General features: G+C 39.8%; 2 protein-coding genes and 1 non-coding gene across 3 annotated transcripts; 1 reads left to right on the top strand and 2 right to left on the bottom strand.

The window, feature by feature from the left end:
• Positions 1–15: 15 nt before the first annotated feature.
• Positions 16–20,393, bottom strand: LOC145469487 (NEDD8 ultimate buster 1-like). The gene is made up of 17 exons (XM_081453225.1): positions 20,168–20,393; positions 18,880–19,112; positions 18,363–18,433; positions 17,555–17,722; positions 17,011–17,090; positions 16,269–16,375; positions 15,360–15,469; positions 14,132–14,208; positions 13,461–13,568; positions 12,231–12,282; positions 11,635–11,735; positions 11,349–11,437; positions 10,861–10,966; positions 10,122–10,165; positions 9,493–9,544; positions 8,969–9,101; positions 16–1,619 (listed from the first exon to the last, which is right to left on the bottom strand). The coding sequence occupies exons 1-17, from the start codon at positions 20,315–20,317 to the stop codon at positions 1,414–1,416; spliced, it is 1,887 nt and encodes a 628-aa protein (XP_081309351.1). The 5' UTR covers positions 20,318–20,393; the 3' UTR covers positions 16–1,413.
• On the bottom strand, positions 217–289 carry Trnas-uga (transfer RNA serine (anticodon UGA)). Its single transcript has one exon. It is a non-coding gene; the product is annotated as a tRNA-Ser (tRNA).
• On the top strand, positions 4,248–8,474 carry LOC145469496 (adenosine receptor A2a-like). Its single transcript, XM_081453237.1, has 2 exons — positions 4,248–4,335; positions 4,512–8,474. Exon 2 carries the CDS (start codon positions 7,248–7,250, stop codon positions 8,166–8,168), a length of 921 nt encoding a protein of 306 aa, XP_081309363.1. The 5' UTR covers positions 4,248–4,335; positions 4,512–7,247; the 3' UTR covers positions 8,169–8,474.
• Positions 20,394–20,425: the final 32 nt, after the last annotated feature.

Raw genomic sequence — 20,425 nt, forward strand, 5'->3', positions numbered from 1 at the left:
AAAAAAAATGTTCAAAGGTTGTTGTTTATAGTGGTCAATGCGCTTAGCTACACCTAGCTAGTTTACAGGCATGCCACTTAAACTGAAATAAACAAATATATCAACTAAACATAATAGGGTTAAAATTCCCAACTGGCGAGAGGCAGACCAGTTAGCTATTTACAAGCATGACCGAGGAGTTGAACTAGGGTCTACCGAGAAACAACTCCAGCTTAGTGGTCAGAGCGGGACTTGAACCCGCGACCTCCGGATTTCAAGTCCGGTGCCCTAACCACTCGGCCACGCTGCCTCCTGCCTCCCGAAGTGATGTCAGTAGTAACCCGACCCAGATCCCACTTTGTGCGGTCGTGAACATAGAAATTACATGTTTCAACGCCTGTAGAAACGCAGGGATTTAATCAATCGAGATAAGTTTTTCCCTAATATAAACACAGTCACTAGATTCTTAACGGAAAAGGCCACATCTAACACTACAGTGCTTACGAGCACGAAAGAATGGGCTTCTAACCAGATACGGTCTAATTTTTTTGCCAAATCGTACAAGAAATACTTCTCTGTGAACGTTTTGGGCTGAACATTTATCGTTCTTCTCAGACGACAAATGGATGCCAATGATCAATGATTGATTTTGACTCGTCGAGCACGCCGTCTCCTCTCGCCACGTGTAGTATAATCGCCTGGCCTTCTGTGCCAGCTCCACATTTTCGTCGCCAGAACGGTCAGTATTAAAACAGGAGGTAAAATGAAGGCCGAAGGTTAAAACGCAGATTGTAGACTTTTTAACTGAATCTTGTCGCCATTTCCCTCTGAGAGCTAACCGTAAACAGGCTAACCGAAGCGTTATTCGGGCTAACCGGAGTGATATTCAGGCTACCCGGGCTACAGACTTTCACTCCGATTAGCCTGGATACCTTCGTTTACGGTTAGCACTCGATAATGAAACTAACACGATATAATAATATACTTAGAAGTCTGTAGTTTACCCCTGGTTTGCAGTCTGCATTTTACCCTCAGTCTGCATTTTACCCCTGGGTTTTTCAGTGATGTCCAGATCCAAACATGGCAGCCGCCACACTGGTTTGCCACGTTATCAGTGTGTAATTTTTTTCGTCTCTCTCGTTGACAACGGAAATAACCGCGAGGGTACAGAGACCGGGTCCGAGTTCCCGGGCCCGAGTCATGTTTGATTCAATGCGGCTTAAACTAAGTTGTTGCCGGATTTTAGTCTTGGCAACGAGGTTCCACATTCTCGTCCGCTGGCGGGGCCTAGGCACGAGGGAAAGATGGCTCTGGAGACACACGATTTGACTGGCGAGATTCTTGGTTCTTAGTTAGCTATCAGCTAGTAGACATTAATCATATTCATCATTAATCCCGTTCATAAGGGCAGATAATTATGACATGTCCATGTTTTCAGGGTTTCAAGGAGGCAGAATTGGTGTCGTAACCAGCCGATAAAAGCAGTGTTCTATACTCAGCGATAATTGAAGATTCTTCCTCCAGAGAGAGATTTAAATGAGCTTCATCGTCCTCTGTAGCGAGGTCGGGAACCAATTCCCTCACAGCTTCTTCTACATCCGGGTCTTCTTCATCTTTGCTGTTACTTTCGGTGGCACTGCCTAAAACACGAAAAAAATATATTGTTAGTAGAATTTTACTAGTGTTCTATCACGAATGCTATTCTCTCATTGGCTAAGCGTGTCATGCTGATGTAGATAACGAGTAGCCTAACAGAGTGCGGTTATATTAACGAACTGGAGGCCGCTTCTTTGCGTTTTCGAAGTGTCTGCCAAGAGGATTTAGATAAAGTTTTGAACGACTAGTAGATTTATAATAAAACAATTGGATTATTCGCTCTCAATTTCTGTGCGCTCTAGATTTCTATTGCTGAATCGGGCTGCGCCCTCGTCAACTATCACGCGATAGAAATCTCGAGCTCATAATTTAGTCGTTATTAGTATAAATCTACTAGCGTTCTATCACGAATGCCGTGCTCTGATTGGCTACGCTACTCATTATCTATTTAACAAATAGATTCCATGTTGCCGTGCGTCTGTTTATTAATAGATCACAGATGACGTCAAAATGTGGTAAGAACAAAAAAGTGGCACACGAGGCGGTAGCCGAGTGTGTCACTGATGTTACCGCCTCGTGTGCCACTTTTTTGTTCTTACTACATTTTGACGTCTTCTGTGATCTATTACTGAACAGACGCACCGCGACATGGAATCTATTTGTTTTATATAATAACGAAACAAACTACTACAGATAGAGCTTATTTCGTATTTCAAAGTCTTTCAACATAACTCGAAAACCGCCCTTTGCCCACTTTGGCGAACACGAAAAAAGCCATTTGACGTAATCTGTTGTCTATACAAATTGAAGCAATCTCATTGGTTGCTGAACGTAGCAAAGAATTGTAATTGGTCCAGGAAAATCACGCCACTGTCAAACTTGACTCGAGCGTCGCTTCTCGTGGAATGAAAACTTACAGCAAAAGCAGAATTGAATTGCGAAATCTACAAATCTTAAAGAAAATGCTGGATAAGTCAAGTCAGGTTTTGTCATCAGAGCAGCCCTGTGAGCCGAAAAGCTTGGATGTTGCCTCGAATGTTGCAGGAGTTGAAAAACTGCGCTCGGAAAACTTGCGGTTGCGGTCAACCTGGAGGCCATTCGATTCGAGTTTTGAATGAAAGGAGCGTTAGTGATGGTGGAAATTTGTGCCCTCTGTGGTTGGTGATTCTCAGATCAGTTTGAAATAGTGTCGGAGACAGCTTTTAGCTGCGATACAGTTGGCCGTGAGCTGTAGTGAGTTATACTTTGCTCGCTGTTGCGCCCTGAAACGGACTGGAACATTCGCATCGGAAAGCAAGGTTATGTCTTTATTTTAACTGATTTTAAGAAGTGGTTTTGATGTTTTATTCCAGACAATCACTGTGTCAACAATTATTTTGAGACTGAGAAAAGTTCAGTGTTTTAAATTAATTAATCTCATAAACATTTTGTTTATTGGGTTTGTTAAATTCGAGATAAAGCAATGGTTCTCGGCTTACCAAGACTAACTTTGTTTGGTTTAGTCTCACCCGACTGCCGACTGAGACTGCTCGAGTATTTTTTCTGAGTCATTTTCTAAAAAAGAAACGGCTTTATCTTTCTCCTTCCTGCTAGACTATGCTTCTCGTTCCTGTTCAATGCCTCGACAAGACTTTTTTGTACTTTATCTTTTGCCCAGTCATGTAAAACATTAGGCACCTTAAGATACCAGGACGGGACGAGCTAGGACGGCTACCGGAAGTAAATTCACTCAACCGGGCATGCGCACGAGAACTCTCGACTCATCTCTCTGCCGTCCTCATCTCGTCGAGGACGCCATTTCGCCCGACCAGCCGTCGTATCGAAAACGTGAGTATTTTGCTCTTGTTTTTCCTCGATAACTGTTCCAATCGACTTTATTTTCAGTTATATTGATAGAAATGTTTATAAGGTTCACAGTTTTCGTGATTGTAGTGTAGAATACTACGCTGAGATACGAAAATGTGAATAGAAATATTCCTTGTCTGTTCGTTTGTGTTTCTGCAGTCGCTGTTCAGACGCTTTCACGAGTGAGCAAGCTCAATACAAACTGTATGCATTGAGAATACATCAGTGTAAGTACAGTCGATAAAATGTTGTAAGAATGAATGCCATGGAGCATCTATCGAGTAAATAAAATACACATTTTCAAGCTGACGTTTAGTTTTTTTATGCTACCCGGAACTTGAAGCAACGTTTGTTTGATTTTTATGATGCTTGTTACAATTACAGATGGAAATTGAAACGTTCACCAAAAGTCAGGATTCTTCGGCGACAGAATTCCCAAACGCTCTAGTGGTAACTGAAAAGCCATCTGAAGCAGGTCGATCAGATTGTTCGTTTAATTTTTCATACGGAAATTATGGTTTCTCTATTAAAATATTGACAGATGTTTGCTTCACTTATACAGAAAAAGAAATTCAGCATCGCTGTTCACTATCGTTTAAGCCTAATAGGATAAGATTTCTACTATCTCTTTTATAGTCTAATGGTTGTCATTGCTTCTGTGAATAGCTTGTACGAGGTTCGAATTATTGACGTCGCCGTCCTTTGCCAAAATGCACATCTTAAGCATTTTGTTTTTGGTGACACTACGGGACCCGCGAAAGTTTCCCGCGTCCACTGCCGTTGCCGTCCTGGCCTTCCCGTCCTAGTATCTTAAGGTCCCTATTATCTAAATTCTCAAAACTTAAGTTAATAAAGATGGTGAATTTTAAGCTCGGTAATGAAATGTGAAGATGAATTAATCAACATGACACGAGCGTGGGACAAAGAAAAATTCTGAGTCCCTGACAGGAATCGAACCCATGACCTCCCGAACACCGGGCGGGCGCTCTATCCACTGAGCTACGAGAACTCATGGAGAGCAGACATGACATCTTTATTAACTTATCACTACTCACGATGAATTCGATAGCGTTGATCCTAGCAGTATGCAGGACACCTGTCATATATGAACTCAGTTAAATGGCCTTGCTCTCCATGAGTTCTCGTAGCTCAGTGGATAGAGCGTCCGCCCGGTGTTCGGGAGATCATGGGTTCGATTCCTGTCGGGGACTCAGAATTTTTCTTTGTCCCACGCTCGTGTCATGTTGATTAATTCACCTTCACACTTCTCAAAACTTTCCGCCATTTCAAAACACAGAGGGAAAAACTTTCAAATGATGACGTCAATCGTGCGTCTGTCCTCTAATAGATCATAGTCATAGGCGAGAACCAATCAAAATGCGAGAATTACTTGGGTTATTATATAATCTGTGATAGATAGTGAGTAGCGTTGCAGTGTGCCCTTGTTAACAAAATTACGACCGCCTCTTAGCGTTTTTAGTGTCTGTGAAGAGGATTTAGATAACGTTTCGAACGATTTATACTAAAACAATTAGATTATTCGCTCTCGATTTCTATGCGTGATAGTTGACTCGGGCCGCACCCTCGTCAACTATCTCGCGATAGAAACCTCGAGCTCATAACCTGATTGTTTAAAGGGGCTAGGTCACGCAATTTTAGGCAATTTAAGCACTGATCAAATGGTCATAAAATTATCTAAAATATCACAGAAACGGCTCAAAACTATAGAAGATCTCAATCAAAACACAGAAAAGCCAAGAGGGGACATAAATGGACAAAACTGGAAAGGATTAAAATGATTTGCATGTGGGTAAATTTGTAAAACGTCGGCCCACCTTTTGTCAAATTTATGTCAGTTTATATCAAAATGCCATTTACACAGCTGGAAAATCATTCTCAGTTGTTATGTAGCCGTGATTTTGCAAATGAAAGACTCTTGCTCTGTCAATATGACGTTTAGAGCTCATAATTAAAAAATTAAACAAAATTACCTAAAACAGCGTGACCTAGCCCCTTTAACAGCCCAATTTTGTTATATTAAAATTCAGCCTAAAGCAACAGACCTCGGCACGAGGCTCCGGGGAATAACTATAGAGTTTGTAGGGTTTATTCCCCAGAGCCTCGTGCTGAGGTCTATTGTTTAAGGCTGAATTTTAATATAACGAAATTGGTCTATTATAATCTATCAAATATTTTCGCGCGCACGCGATTGGTCTAAACGCGCCACGTGACTGGATATTCCCCAGCTAAAACTCCAAACTGACTGACGCGAACTGACTGACGCGAACTGACGCGTGTAGGGGCCAAAATTTCCGACAATTTTACGACTTTCCCTCAATAACCGAAGGAGTCCGATGGTTCTGAAATGTCCCGCTTTTAAGAGCAAACATTTCTGAACAGTTCTGAAGACTGCTGAAGCATTCTAAAACTTACCGAAGACTACGAACTGCTGCCCTTTGTTCGATTGAAAGAAAAATCTTCCTGTCTCCTTTTACGAGTTTGTCTTGCCGGGATGCTATATTATAGCCCAACACTTCAAGTGTGAATGAACCTAATTTTCTAATCCAACAAAAGTGAAAAAAGAAAGAGTAAAGTTTTGCTTTTTGATTTGCGTCATACAGTATGGTTTGCTCAGCGGCTGGGCTTCGAGGAGATTTTAGCGCGAGCTCAGCACTTCAGGTGTTAAATAACACCTAATTTGTTTATCCAAACATGATGAAAAAAATTAAGGTTTGGCTTGATTTGCGTTGCGCGGTCTTGTTGATCAAGTGGTTGAGTTTTGAGGAGATTTTCGCGCAAGTTCAGCAAGTGACAAAAGAACTTAGATTAAAAAGAATAATAATTATAAAGATTTGCTTCTTAGTTTCCGTCATACAGTCTGGTTTATAACGATGTTGGGTTTTAGGGATTCTATGATCAGTGGCAACTGGACACAGAAGGAACGAAGACTCGAGGAACCGGCTTGAGGGACCAAAACAATATAGATTGTAAAAGTACTTCAAAGATTATAATAACGACCTTAAAAAAGTTCGTTTACTTCTCAAGCGGACAAACCTCCAGCGGCAAGTTTCAGAAATTAGTTTTTTCCGTGATTTTTCTTTAAAGAGTTTTTGTTGGCAGTGGATAAGAGAAAAAAAGGCTTCTTTTGTCTAGTGTATATTCCGCCTGAAAACATCAGCCGTACAAGGACAGCACAACATAATGACTGCATAATTCAGCACTGTCTAGCTGTTATGACTGTGTTGAAAGAAAGTTAAAATAACGATATGGCGTCACCAAATATTAGCGTTTTAATTTTGGCTTTTACAAAACGCTTCTTTGTGTTTCCGTTCCGTGCGAATGAAAATTGTGGCACAGCTGGAAAACATCAAACAAAGTTTATCCGCAACGGAACAATAAGTCAAATTAAAAAACTAAGCTTCTCAGTTTTGCCAGTTCAAACAATGGTTTAAAGGGGCACCTTTCGCAGATATTAAAGACTTGCGGATATTCAGTCGTTCATGAAACGGCTTTCTCCGGTGCCATTTGCACAGCGTATTATAAATGACTATTAAGGTAGAAATAAGTTGTAATTAACGAAATAGCTGACATACAGTCAAGGTCTCTTGTTTGCATTTAAAACAACAGCAATAAAGTGTTCGACAAACTAACACCTTTTCAAATTAAAACTGGACGGCTGTGAAAAGTGTTAAATGCAGGTTAAAAGGCGAAGCATTCAGAATACATGGTTCCAACGACGGAACTTCTGTTGTAGGTTTTGAAGACTTGCGGATATTCAATTAAGCATCCACATCAAGGAGTCAAGTTTGCAGAGAAGGCGAGCAAAAATGGATGCTAAATACTCTGATGTGTCAAATCGGAGCTGCAGTTACGACTTTTCAACGGGAATAACCCTCACCATCGCCAACCTTATCACAACAGTACTGGGAACCTTAAGCAATGTTCTAATCCTTGTCTCATCGTCGAGATTGAACTCCGTGTCCAATCTATTCATCGTGAATCTCAGCGTCGCAGACTTGATGGTCTCGGCTGTTGCCCTTCCATTAAACTTCGTTTGGACAATGCGAAAAACACAGGGACTGTGCTTATCTCGAGTCGTTCTGTACTCTCGAAGAGTTTTTGTCAGCCTCACTTCCTGCGCCTCTTTGCTTATACTCTGCTGGGTCAGCATTGAGCGTTTCCTCGTCATGTCTTGGCCCTTGAGATATAAATTTTACATAACTCGGGCACGGATCCGAATAGTTCTTGGAATCAGTTGGTCGTTGTCTTTGATGTACGGCGTGACTGCCGCGTTTGACGCTAGCGCCGTCTTCACAACGCTTTTTGCGACGGCGTCCACCATCGCTTGTAACGTTGTCATCACTGCATGCTATGTGAAAATTTTCTTCGTCGTTTGGCGGCAGAAAAAAATCCAGCCTGAACTTCATATAAGCCAACACCAATCTCATACTATGGAAAAACAAGTGGCCAAGACGATGGGGCTTGTTGTTGGCGTATTCACACTCTGCTTTGCGCCTCTTACTGTTACAAGACAAACTTTATCCAGGACAACTCACGGCGCCTTACATGACGGATTATTGCTGTTAGCGCTCTCGCACTCGGCAATGAATCCCGTGATCTACTTTTACCGCTTCAAGGACTATCGCGCCGTGCTAAAGAGGCTTTTGCGTTGCAAGCCCAGCCCGCAGAGAATATCAAAAACCTTAGTTAACCCTTGCTTGGATCAAGAACTAACCGAGTTCAACTGAAAATACAACTATTAACAGTGGTAGATCAGAGCTTCTCCACCATAACGATGGTCCACAAAAGGTCTTATTTGAATTAAACCTCACAAAAAAGTGAGGGCCTGCATGGGGTTTTTCTCAGTTGTTAAGAATCGGTCAAATTTTAACTGTCAGTTGGGAAATTACCCGGTTTTTTCTTACTGACAGCCGATAGATCTCAGATCTGGAAAATTCACTTGAAGTTAAAAAATAGGCCGAAACTTTAAATAATACGTAAGAAATCGTCGAAACTTTAACCGATAACTGAAATTCCATCACCCATATCAAAAGCCTCAAAAATCGGTCGCAGCGTTAGCCTTTCAATCTTTATCCAATACCTGTAATATCAGCTGCACCAGCTGTATAAAATTTAATTAAAACGCTGTCTTATATAGTTTAACGTATAATACGCGGGTTACTCGTAAAGTTTTTAGGGCCTCTGCTGTCCCGAAAGGGCGAAGAAAATTGCCAGTAAACCGTTTACCTTTATTATATATCGAGCTTTTTTTTTTCGGAATAGACCATTATATTCTAGTCTAAGCGGGGTGGCGAGAAGGGTGGGAGGCGGGGGGGGGGGGGAGAATTGGGAAACAACCCCCATAAAACTCCACCTCAAGAAAAAGTGAGAGAGAAAATCGTGCAAACCGAGCCACGCAAAAGAAACATATACGGCAAATAGGAAAAAAATTCTTGCGCGACTTGACGCTAAGAAAAGCCTCTTTCTCAAAACATTTACCGACTCACCCTTTTAAAAAATATATATTGGTCTCAACCTAACCACTTACCTTGAGCAAGCTGCTGTAATGAAGAAAGCGCTCCTCCACATGACTCCAACAGGTTAATTGCTTGCTGAACATCACCATGGCAACGCTTTAGAGCTTCTCTGGAAGAGTCCGCTGCGAAACCCATGGACATAACCTACAAGCAGCCACGCTGGTGTTATTGATCAAACACTCTAATAGAATGCTTAAGTGCTACCTTGGTCCCAGAGCTAGAGGCTCTCTTTCGTCTTTCTGCTACTGGGGGGAAAAGCCGTCACAGCGGTCACGCACATCACGTTACGCACGTCACGTTTGTCGCTTCGCAACTCGTTGGCTCACGAGAAAATCTCCATAACCAGGGTGTTGACTAGAAGATCAGTTTTTTTTGTAGTTAATTAAACTTTTCGAGGTCTGGTAATTCTCATGCACGGTTGGCAGTCAAATCTCCAAAGTGTAAAGATACCATCACCAACCTAGTTGTTTAACATCAAAGTTTGATCGTTGGAAAAAAACGGCGGTAGAAGAAAAATTGAAAAGTTATAGTTTACCTGCGCGACGTGTTCATCGGAGATCTGGGCGTCACTGAAAGCTGATCTGGAGCTAAAGGCAACGAAACCAGTTTGTTTCACCTTAGACGAAGTACGTTTAGCAAGTCAATGAAATTATACCACCAAATGGGTGAGTGAGCGAGTGAAGGAAGGAAGGACTAAAAAACGATTAAAATGGGAGTAGAAAAAAAAAAAAGTAATTAAAAAGAGGCACCATCTGGGCCAATCAGAACTTACACAAATAGCTTTTTAAGCCAATCAGAACTCGACCCAAAAACGTGCAACAACTGCCAAGCGCGGGAAAACGTGCAACTGGTAAAAAAGGCGGGAAATCGAGTAACCGGCGACAAGCGCGGGAAAACTCGCATAGGCCATGTTATAATTTCGGCTCCTCATTGGATAATATGCAGCTAGTGTGCTCTGATAGGTCAGATCGAATTTGTTGCATTTTCATTTGGACCCCCAGGCAATGGACTGAACAGATCTAAAGCGCTTAGTGGTGGAGAGCAAGGATTATTGACAGCTTAGACAATCTAAAAAAGAGTTCTGTGTCTGTCGCATTGTGGGCTGTGTAAGTACACTTCTATGTCAATGTCCTTGTGCAATTTCTCTTTTTTTTTTCACCTTACCTTATGTCAGGGATACTAAGAAGACCTGGATGATCTTGAAGAGTCTGTTATCAGTTTAAAATTTAGTAATTAGCAATATTAATATTAAGCCAAAGATAAGGTATGATAATCTAAGATAATCTATGCCCTACCAGAGCGGAAAGAAGAGAGGGCCTGGGAACAACGTTGCCACAGAAAGTGGCCAAAAATTTAGCTATCACAATAAATATTTTTTGCCAACAATTCTCATTTTTCAAAACTGTTTTGACTCAGCTTCGAAACCATTTTACCTTTACAGTGTTTTTAAGTCAAAAAAATGAGCCGATTATCAATATCAGATTCAGTGCCATCGGTCTACTGAATAAGGTACTTTCGATACCATAAGCCCATTTAAAAGTATTTTCATTTCTGGAGCCAATCTTCCTCCTCAATTTCGCAGGAATACCGACACTCTTCCATGTCCCCAATAACTCTTAGTTTTAACATAGGATTGGCAGCTTTTAATCATAATTCTAAGGTCTTACACTTAACAAATTGGCTGGAAAATAGCGAAAAAAAAAAGCGAAACTGCGTTATCAGATTAATAAGGTCCCTAACAAAGAGACAGGTTTACGTGTGAGAGATTCAAATGTCTGAAAAATTGAAAACTTTTTCGAGCAAGGTTGAACTGTTGGAACGACCCGATTAACAGGGTTCTGAATACGGTCTACATGTATTCACTTTTTGCAGTCTTTATGGCACGATATTCTTAATTATTTACCTGCAGTGCGTTATTGATATCATTATTTGCTTGTCTCAGGGATGCTGCCGCCATATGTTTGGAAAAACCCATCTCGACAAGAGAGTTATAAGCATCCACATTGACCCTGAACAAAAAAAAAAAGAAAGAAAAAGAAAAAAAAAAAGCTTGGTCGCCAAACATTTCCCGGTTGGACAGGGCTTAACAATATTTCAAACGATAAACATAGCCTGTACTATCAAGATCCAACGTACATTGTGGCCCAAACGTGTTAGTCAAGTAACCTCATTAACTAAACTTCGTAAGTACGTTCACTTCAGACAAAGACATAATACTCTAAACCCGCAAAGACTGATATAAAATGATGACATATCACTTCCAAGGAATAATTTCTGAAGACAATAAACTCCAAAATCGCTAACCTGTCCACCACATATAAAACTCGACAGTGAAAATGCCCAGTTTGTACTGATATGGTATGTGTTGTACGTGATTAAATGAGTACCTACCATTCCCCTGTTCCAGTCTTTCCCAGTTTTCTCTCCAGTTTTTTTCTCGTTCTATCCTTTTTCTCTTTCTCTCTTCTCTCTTTTTTCTCCTGTGATTAACAAGAAGAAACCATGACAAAGACATTTCCAGGATGATAAAGGGTTTCAGAAAGTCATCTTCCTCTGAGGTCTAACACCCGGAACGTCTGTTCTCCAAATTTGCAATAGCGATTATTTCGTTAACGACTGCACGTCGAAAATTAATTAAGTGTGGCTGCACTAACAGGTCCTGGTTTTTTTTATTCACCTGTCTTTTCTGTGTAATGTAATCAACAGCTGAAGTTGTATCTCCCTGGCAAGCTCGTAGACCAAGACGGGCCTCAGACTCAGAAAACCCCATGATCAATACTGCAAATACAGAACAGTGACTCATTATATGAAACAAAACCAATGGGTGACTATGATTTGGCACAGGGAACTGGCTGAAATGATTGTTTGCGGAACAAAAGTAAGACGACTAGCATTTTCCAAAATTTGTCTTGACATGAAAATGATAGACTGTTCACAGCCTCTATATTCAACGCACGCGAAGGAAAAAGCGAGCGCGAAGCACGAGGGAGTTATCTTAGTCCCCGTCCTCTACCCCATCAGGTCTCCCATTTTGCACGGGCGTCTCATTCTCTCGTGATTCTACCCGCACGTTCAACGATCGACTCACAATACGAGAAAATAGAGGACTGTCAACAGGCTATGAAAATGAACGCTTATTAGGAACTTATAGCATAATCATCTAAGTTTAAATATCTTTGTGTAAATTTACTGAAATGTTGCCTGAACATCAGATTAGCGAACGAATGATTACAGGAAATAGCCAAATAATAGGTGGGACCTTAACAAACTTACACTGATTTAGTTGATCTTGGTCAATGTGTAATTTTCCTTTCACAAGCTCAGCCTGCAATGTATTGAATGATGTAACAATAACGTAAAATCCAAATCAGCACAGAGCATACAGGGTACATCTTGTAGTCTCCTTAGACCTGTTATTTGGGGCATCTCACAATGCTTCTGGAGAAGCTTTGCACGGTGACCCAAGTAATGGCTGTTAACTAAGGGTTAAGTCTGTATACCAGCCAAGTGGTCCATTAGGCTCTTGCTTATCCCGGTTTTGGTTGCATGAAGCAACCAGGAGTATTTCTACTCCCCCTGGATGGGATGTAAGTCCGTCAAAGGGTTACCCCCAACGTTAAGTTCGCTGGTGCCCATTTTTATACCTGGGTGGAGAGAGGCACTGTGCGAGTTAAGTATCTTTCCAAAAGAACACAACATAATGATCCTGGCCAGAGCTCGACCCTGGACCGCTTTATCTGGAGGTGAGCACATTAAACATAAGGCTATCGCGCCTCTTCAAGTAATGGCTGTGAAGAAGACTACATCTCTTGATGCTGTAATTTAATTTGCTTAATGTGGGAGTTCACAATTGGAGCATTTAAGTGAGGAAATCATCAGGACTGCAGTTTAGTGTTCACTTACAGGAGGTATCTGGGTATCTATCTGCAGATGTTCAACTGTATTTTCAGGGTATATTTTTAAAGCAAGCAGGAAGTTGTTATCATGAATGAAACTCACAGTTTAAAATAATATCTTGGTCTGTGACATTTGACAGGCCAGTGTCCACCACTCATCAAATTATTCAACAGGATTATGAATCAGTGGGGGAGGGGGGGGGGGGAGGGAAAGAGGACTCCAACATAAAAACAACAGTGGTGCTCCTTGGAAATTTTGAAAAGAACCCCTGCGAGGTACCAAGATCCTGTTTTTGTGGGCGTGGCTTGAAATTTCTTTCATCCCTGAGAGGTACCAATTCTAAAACAACACAATATCTCATGCCATATTTTTTTAAATTGGCTTGAACCCTAAAAGGTATCACAAAAGCTCCTGCTGTGGACCTTTTTAGGCTGAAAACACTTACATGTAGAGGTAACAAAACTGCTTTTTTAACCCCTATAAGGTAATAAGCACCCCTGCCCTTTTTAAATGGGAGACCCCCCACCCTTCCCCCCTCTCCCCAAATAACAATTGGATTCTGGTCCCTTCTGTTTTTTTTCTCCTAAATATTTCTCAGTGCTGTACCTTATCCAAACAGTTTGCTGTACTAAACACATCTCCCTTGTGGTAAGCACAAACTGCCTCAAGGACATGGAGTCGAACAAAAAGGGCCAGCTCACCCCCACTACCACCCTGACAGAAAAATGAACACAAGCAATGAAATTCAAAGACTACAAGTAACTATCAAACATTGCCAGCTCAGTCTAGATTTGATGAGTCAATGGCAGTCAAAACATACCAGATGTTAGTGTTTCTCCTCAATTTGGTTATCAATAGCTTCTACCATTGACAACAACAACAACAACAACAACAACAACAACAATAATAATAATAATAATAATAACAACATTGTTATTATCTAATTCTGCATAGTGGACCTCTGGTACAAGATAAAATATCATTGTCTCTGCATGCATTGCAGTCCTATTTACATTTTTATTTACATTTTTTTTTACATTTACAATTACATTTACATTTATTCATATTCAAATCCTGTTATATTCAATGTAATATGGAGAAAGTTCCTTTCATCTTCCTTTTTTGGCACAGGCTTTACAGACCACTTTGAATTAAAATTCAAAATTTAATGAGGAAATTACATGACTGTTGTAAAAATTAAGCTCAATCCATTTAAATTTAAAGGTTCTATTAATGACAAAATGAATACGTTTATGAGCTAGTTAATAAATACGTACTCTAACACTTGTCAGTCTTTCCAGATTTTGTCCATAGCTTCTTTGAAAACATTCTTTACATTTTTGCAATTTTTCCTCTAAAACAAAAACCATCAAGCTTAGGGTGACTGATAAAGGTAAAAATATAAGTAGACAAAAGTAGTTCAAATTCTAGAATTGACTGCCTTGTTATATTCATAGACCCTTCCTCAGCTAGTATAAGTAACATAGTTTAACTAACTTGACATGTTTGCCATTCACCTTTGTAATGGCATAGCTGCAATGCCAACGCTTTAAATGCTTTAAAGTTCCATGTGCTTGCATTGTAGAACAGTGGCTACTTACCGGTATAACTTATTAACACCTGAACAAACCTACATGTACCTGTAGTTTACATGTACAAGTACTACATGCACAGGGTATGCTACATGCCAGTTTTGTTCAGTTAAAAACTTATTGTGATAAGAATTGAGAGACAACTGAACCAGTGGCAAAGAAAGTGAAACACCATTGACAGTTTTATCATCAATGGGAAACAATCATGTGTAATTATCTTTCCACAAAACAGTTTGGCCTGAGATGTCAGTTGTCTCTAATTGCACCTCAGAATTATTGCACCTTGAATTAAGTACAATAATTATGAAATTGTTGATAAAATTATATTAGAAATTACACCAATGGATTGGTTTAAAGTCATGTTTCTATAACGCCATAGAAACACAGAACTAACATGAACTGTTGACGTAATGATGATGCAAGCAGAGAAGTTACATTTTGATGATCAAAGTAAACAAGTTGTTTTCTTTTTCTTAAAGAAATGGGAAACATGTTCTCTGTGTTTATATTGACTTATAGATTTTAGAAACACTTGAGGAAGTTTGGGAGAACTTAAAAAAGCTGTGGAAACACTCCCTTGTCGGCTAGTGTTCCCACAGCATTGTTCTCTCAGACTTCTACTTGTGTTTCTTTAACTCGCTAGAAAAACAGTACTGAACGTTTTCTATTTCTTAAACATAATCAAACTGAAAGCTAAGGTACAAAATCTAACTTATTAACAAACTGATAGTAGACCTGAGGTAAGATTAATGAAAAGAGGAGTCAGAATAATTAATTTTAAGAAAACTTCAATGTGATAATTTGCAGAGTCACTTAATTGCACAAAACTGAGTGCAATAACATAATGTTTGTTGAACATCAAATAAAATAATTTCAGGTTACTTTTAATAAATATTAAATAAATTTAGAATACCTGCATTTGGTAAATCAACAATACTCTTAAGCCAAAAGTAGCACCAGACAATGTCCAAGCACAGAATTCCGTAATTATCAACAGCACTTAGAATCTGCGCCCTGCAATGACTTCATATAGAAAACAAAAATGACAAACATTAGTGGCCAACTTTTAACTACCATACACATACAGGACAGGCCATATACAAGTTACAATCAACATTGGCTAGTTACAAGAACCAAGACTCAGAGTTGGGGAGCAGGGATGGCACAGTGGTGAGAGTGCTCATCTCCCACCAATGTGGCTCAGGTTTGATACTGGCCCAGTGCCATATGCAGGTTGAGTTTGTTGTAAGGTTGGTTTTCGCCTTGTTCCGAGGGTTTTTCTCTGGGTTCTCTGGTTTTCTGCCCCCGCTGAAAATCAAATATTTCCAAATTCCAATTCAATCAGGATAAAGGGCCCACACAAAAACCAGATAGGGCTGATGTGGCTTTCTCTCTAAATATTATAATTTATTTATTAAATTTTTAGTTCTCCATTCCCAAAACTTAACCCTTACCAACTTAACTGAATCAAAACAGTCTTCAGTTGGTCACTCAGACTTGATTTGAGTTAACCAAGAAAGCAATATTTATTTCTTATGGCCACTCTAGATATTTGTTGTTATCATTTTCGTGACATAATAGGTTATCATAGTAATAGTATGACCTGCTAAAAACACCCTTCATTTTAGCTTTAAATACTTATATTTTAAAAACAGCAAGGTGAAACCCTTCTTTATCATTAAATTTTGATAACCAGGATAAGATGCAACTTTAAGAAAAGTTTAAAAAGATTCTGTACATTGGGTTCAGGGTCACCTTACATTTTTGAAAATTTAAGGTGGCTCTGAACTCCATGTGCTGAATTTCTTTAACCAGTACCCACCTGAATTCCTTTTCTGCCTCGAGGAGTAATAAAAGCGCCTCAGCATAATTTCTTTTATTCAGTACTGTTCTTCCTTTTTCATGTAAGGTAAGTGCCAGGGTTAAAGCCTAAAGATTAGAAACAAAAATAAACATAAAAATAGTCTCGCAAAAAGCTTTTCTATAGTTTCTTCCTCTCAGACTGTCTCTCTCTCTCTCTTCACCTAGGAGTGTACTTGATAGAGACAGAGGGGGAGGGGAGGAGGGGGACTGGGGAGCATACTAATTGGTGCACTATTGACTAAAGGAAATCTGACAGATTGCTTTAATTTGGAGTAACAAGCATTATTTGATGGACTGTTAATAGTATTTCATCTACCAAGTGGCAGCGCGCAAAGAAAGTCCTGTCCAAAAGTCGGGGTTAGTGGATTTCCATCCCCGTTAGGCCAGTGCTGGGGTGGATACAGGATTTTAAAGAAGGGGGAGATATGGACTGTCAAAGGCAGTGCCCTGTAGATGGGTGTGGGGGCATCCTCCCCCAGAAAATTTTAAAATCGAGGTCCTGGGAAATGGGATTTCCGGCATTCTGAGGCGAAGTCAACATGTTTTGATGTCCCATTTTTTTACATTAGGGAGTTTGACCAAACCCCCAAAACCCCCTAGATTTGCCCCAGTAGTGGATTCATGCCGTCACTTGCCAATCATCATAAACAGCTCTGTTATTATAATGATATGACGACAATTAGCTGGATTCATTCTTTTACCTTTCTTTCACTATCTGGTAACTTGACTGGTTTACCCTCTTGATCACTGATCTCCAGGAAAAATCTGTCATCTTTGAAATCTGATATTATGAAATTAAAAAAAAATATCTGTTTATATAAAAACTATATATCTGTAGCTAATAGCGACTATTGAAGCAAACAAGGACTGGAATCAAATCTGAATTATTACCAAGATCAATCAGTTTTAGAGATTACACTGATCTTGTGAAAAAGAACATTGGAACAAGTAATAATTTATTTTAATATACACATGTAGTGACTTGGAGAAAGTTTGGATGAAAATTCATCATTAGAGATACATGACTGTACAAGTTTTCCAAAATTAAAAATAACCCATTCAAAAAGACTAACTGTTGTGAATTCAGTAGGGAGAACTAAGGTTCACTTTGGCTTCATCTCTTAATTTTAAACCTACATGATAAAGCTCTTTTTCTGCTCTTTTAACCACAACCCCCTGAGGGTATTAGGCCGTATACAATAAAGCACTCTATTCTAATCTAAGAACAACACCAAACACACTCACTGTCTTTTCTATTTGACAATGCTTCAGCAGCTTGTCTTGTTCTTGAAACACTAGCTTTTGTTTCGTCTTCTTCATTCTGTAGACGCTGAGTCTCTGCACTTGACTGTGATAATAGTAGCACCATAATCTGGGCATTATTCTTTACATTTTGGCTCTCTAGCGATTTGTCTGATTAAGGATAAAAAAAAAATCATAGACATGAGGCCTCAAGGTTAAATTCCATTTAGGCGAAAGTGCCTAAATTATCACTGAGTTCTTATCCTGGGGTGCTTTCTTCTGGTTTTAGATTCCCTGAAATTTCCAAGGGCGAATGGGTCTGTATTTTCTGGAATTTCCAAGAGAAAGCCATTGTTGTGAGGTACAGTTGGTTAAGTCTGCATACAAGCCAAGTGGCCCATCAGGCTGGAGCTTATCCTGGTTTCTGTAACATGAAGTGACTAGAAGTATTCCTACTCCCCCCTGGATAGGATGCCAGTCCATCTCAGGGTTACCCCCAGCATTACATTTGCCGGTACCCATTTATACACCTGGGTGGAAAAAGGAACTGTGAGAATAGTGTATTGCCCAGGAACACAACTCAATGTCCCTGGCCAGGGCTCAAACCTGGACCACTCGATCCGGAGTCAAGTGCACTAACCATGAGGCCACCATGCCTCTCATGAGGTACAGTTGAGCCACCACTAATGGGCACCTCTCCACAACAGCAAGTCTCTACATTGGCCACTTTTTTATTTCCCAGCCAACGGCTCACACATCCACTCTTAATTTAACCTCTCTATAATAGCCACCTCCCCTGGCTGGTACATACCATCTTCTATAACGTGTCCTTTGCAAATAAGTTTCATTTTCTCAGGGTCCAGACCAGTTTCTTTACTTAGGCTAAAAAAAACAAAAAAACAAAAGAGAACAAAATCCAAAATTTTTGATACTATGAGACACATATGAAACTCCTGCAATATTTAACCATAAAAAATTCAGCCTCTTCTTCAGTTTCAAAGTACTGTACTGTAACCACATGTGCCAAGACTATGCAATGTTAGTATTTACTACATAAGTGAATAGTACTTTTCATGCACTCTGATTGGTTAACTCGGAGGTGATTAGCAAGTACTATTCACCTCTGTGCAGCCGGCACGAGAGATTTTAAAATTTCCGACCGCTTGTCACACATAAAAATATAACACCTCAGTGTCGGTGAAAGTGATGGATATTTACCTCCACTTCGCTGAATAATTGTTAATTCCGGAATTCTTTGTAGTCTGGAGGCAGGGGTGGGTTTTAAGACAGGATATCGGATTGGACTTACTGAAATTCAAATTTAATACCTTCTTCTAAAATCTGCTCCATTTACATGCAAACCACTTTGAATTTGTAACCTGCTGTTAATTCCCAGTGGAATACTACCAGTAATATGAACTTTGATGGTTGCAATCCCTGAATTGGTAAATCTTTGCTCTGTTTGCAGTTTTGTAACAGCATGAATTCTCAGCTGCTCCATTGCTTCTGAAATTTCTTCAGCAGATGCATTCAATTCTGCCGAGTATCGATTGATTAATTCCTGTGAAATATTAGTAAAAAATTGACTATTAATTTTTATATATCAAGACTACAATTCAGTAATTAGATAAAGGATTGACCCCCAAAATAGAAATCTTTGCAACTTGAAAAGAGTTCCAGATAAACAGTGACATGCATTGCCTGTGTAGTACTGAAAGAAAAATATCTTGTCCGAGGCTATGACATATGCCTAAATATTTCTTCCCTTACCTGAACTAGCTCAGTCAATAAGATTTTCAACACAGCGCTGTTATTGTGCTTGATTTTGTTGCAAAGTTTTGACACTGTGTTGGCGAATGTTCTGAATTCCATGAATGAATTGTTCAATGCACATGGGTCAGAGAGCATTTAACCAGACAAGCTCATAGCAACTTTTCTACCCCTACATATGTACGCTCACATCATGTTTTTCTTTCTTATTTTCACTGTGTGTGATTGCATCAGCAGGGCTGTAAGATGGTATGATGAATCAATATCAATTGAAAGGGAATGTGTGCAAGCAGCCATCATCATCATCATTGTTGATGTTCACATTGATGTTGTCAGCATTATCGAATCGTTCTACCATTCTGCAATGTGCCTGGCCCTAAATAATCTGGCAACTCAGCGATACATAGCACTGATTTTTTGTGCGGGTTTTAGGGACTTGAACAAATCATGCAGTTGTACAAAGGTACAACAGTACAAAGGTACAGTACTGTTGTAACAAATGAATGCAAATGTCCACAATACATATGGGTCAAGGACTGGAAACTCACATGTGTACGTTTTGCAGGCCTTTTATAAATGATAAAATAACCCACACATGAATTTGTTGTTAACAAAGCTAACAGAGGCTTCACTATGCTCTATAAGCTTAGCTCACATTAAACCTTAGAGATTATTTACCTACATTGTAAGCAGAAGGGAATTCCTCTATACTGGATCTATTTGTTACAACTTGCTACTGAGAATATATCTCCAGTTTGCGCAAGGAAAGGCGTGAGAATGGCTTATAAAATAAATACTTCTACGCTTAGAATAAATTAATTTTAAGTTGACGCTTGTATAAGTTACCTCCGGGTAATATCCGGGTTGATCGTTTGATGAGGTGTACGGAGGAAGCCAAAGCTTTACATTCTCAGATCTTAGTTTTCCTCGAACTCTACTTAAAACTGCATTAAAGTGAGGCGTTTTTTCCGCCATTGCGCCGCTCTTTTTCAACATAAAGATGAACGGAAAAGACACAAACAGGTTACAAAGTTGCAGAATTTTCTGTTTTTCCCCCAAATGAGAAACCGCAAGCCAAAAAAGACGTTTTGCGGATGCCATATC

The sequence above is a fragment of the Orbicella franksi genome, chromosome 15 (genome assembly GCF_964199315.1).
Source record: "Orbicella franksi chromosome 15, jaOrbFran1.1, whole genome shotgun sequence".
Classification (NCBI taxonomy): Eukaryota; Metazoa; Cnidaria; class Anthozoa; order Scleractinia; family Merulinidae; genus Orbicella; species Orbicella franksi.

What these genes read in the sequence shown, in the direction of transcription:
- LOC145469496 (XM_081453237.1), top strand. Translation starts at nt 7,248, where the DNA reads ATGGATGCTAAATACTCTGATGTGTCAAATCGGAGCTGCAGTTACGAC.
- LOC145469487 (XM_081453225.1), bottom strand. Translation starts at nt 20,317, where the DNA reads ATGTTGAAAAAGAGCGGCGCAATGGCGGAAAAAACGCCTCACTTTAAT. An exon ending in ACATTACACAGAAAAGACAG is followed by an intron (nt 11,438 to 11,634) that starts GTGAATAAAAAA and finishes TGTTAATCACAG; the next exon opens with GAGAAAAAAGAGAGAAGAGA. An exon ending in ATATCAATAACGCACTGCAG is followed by an intron (nt 10,166 to 10,860) that starts GTAAATAATTAA and finishes AACTGATAACAG; the next exon opens with ACTCTTCAAGATCATCCAGG.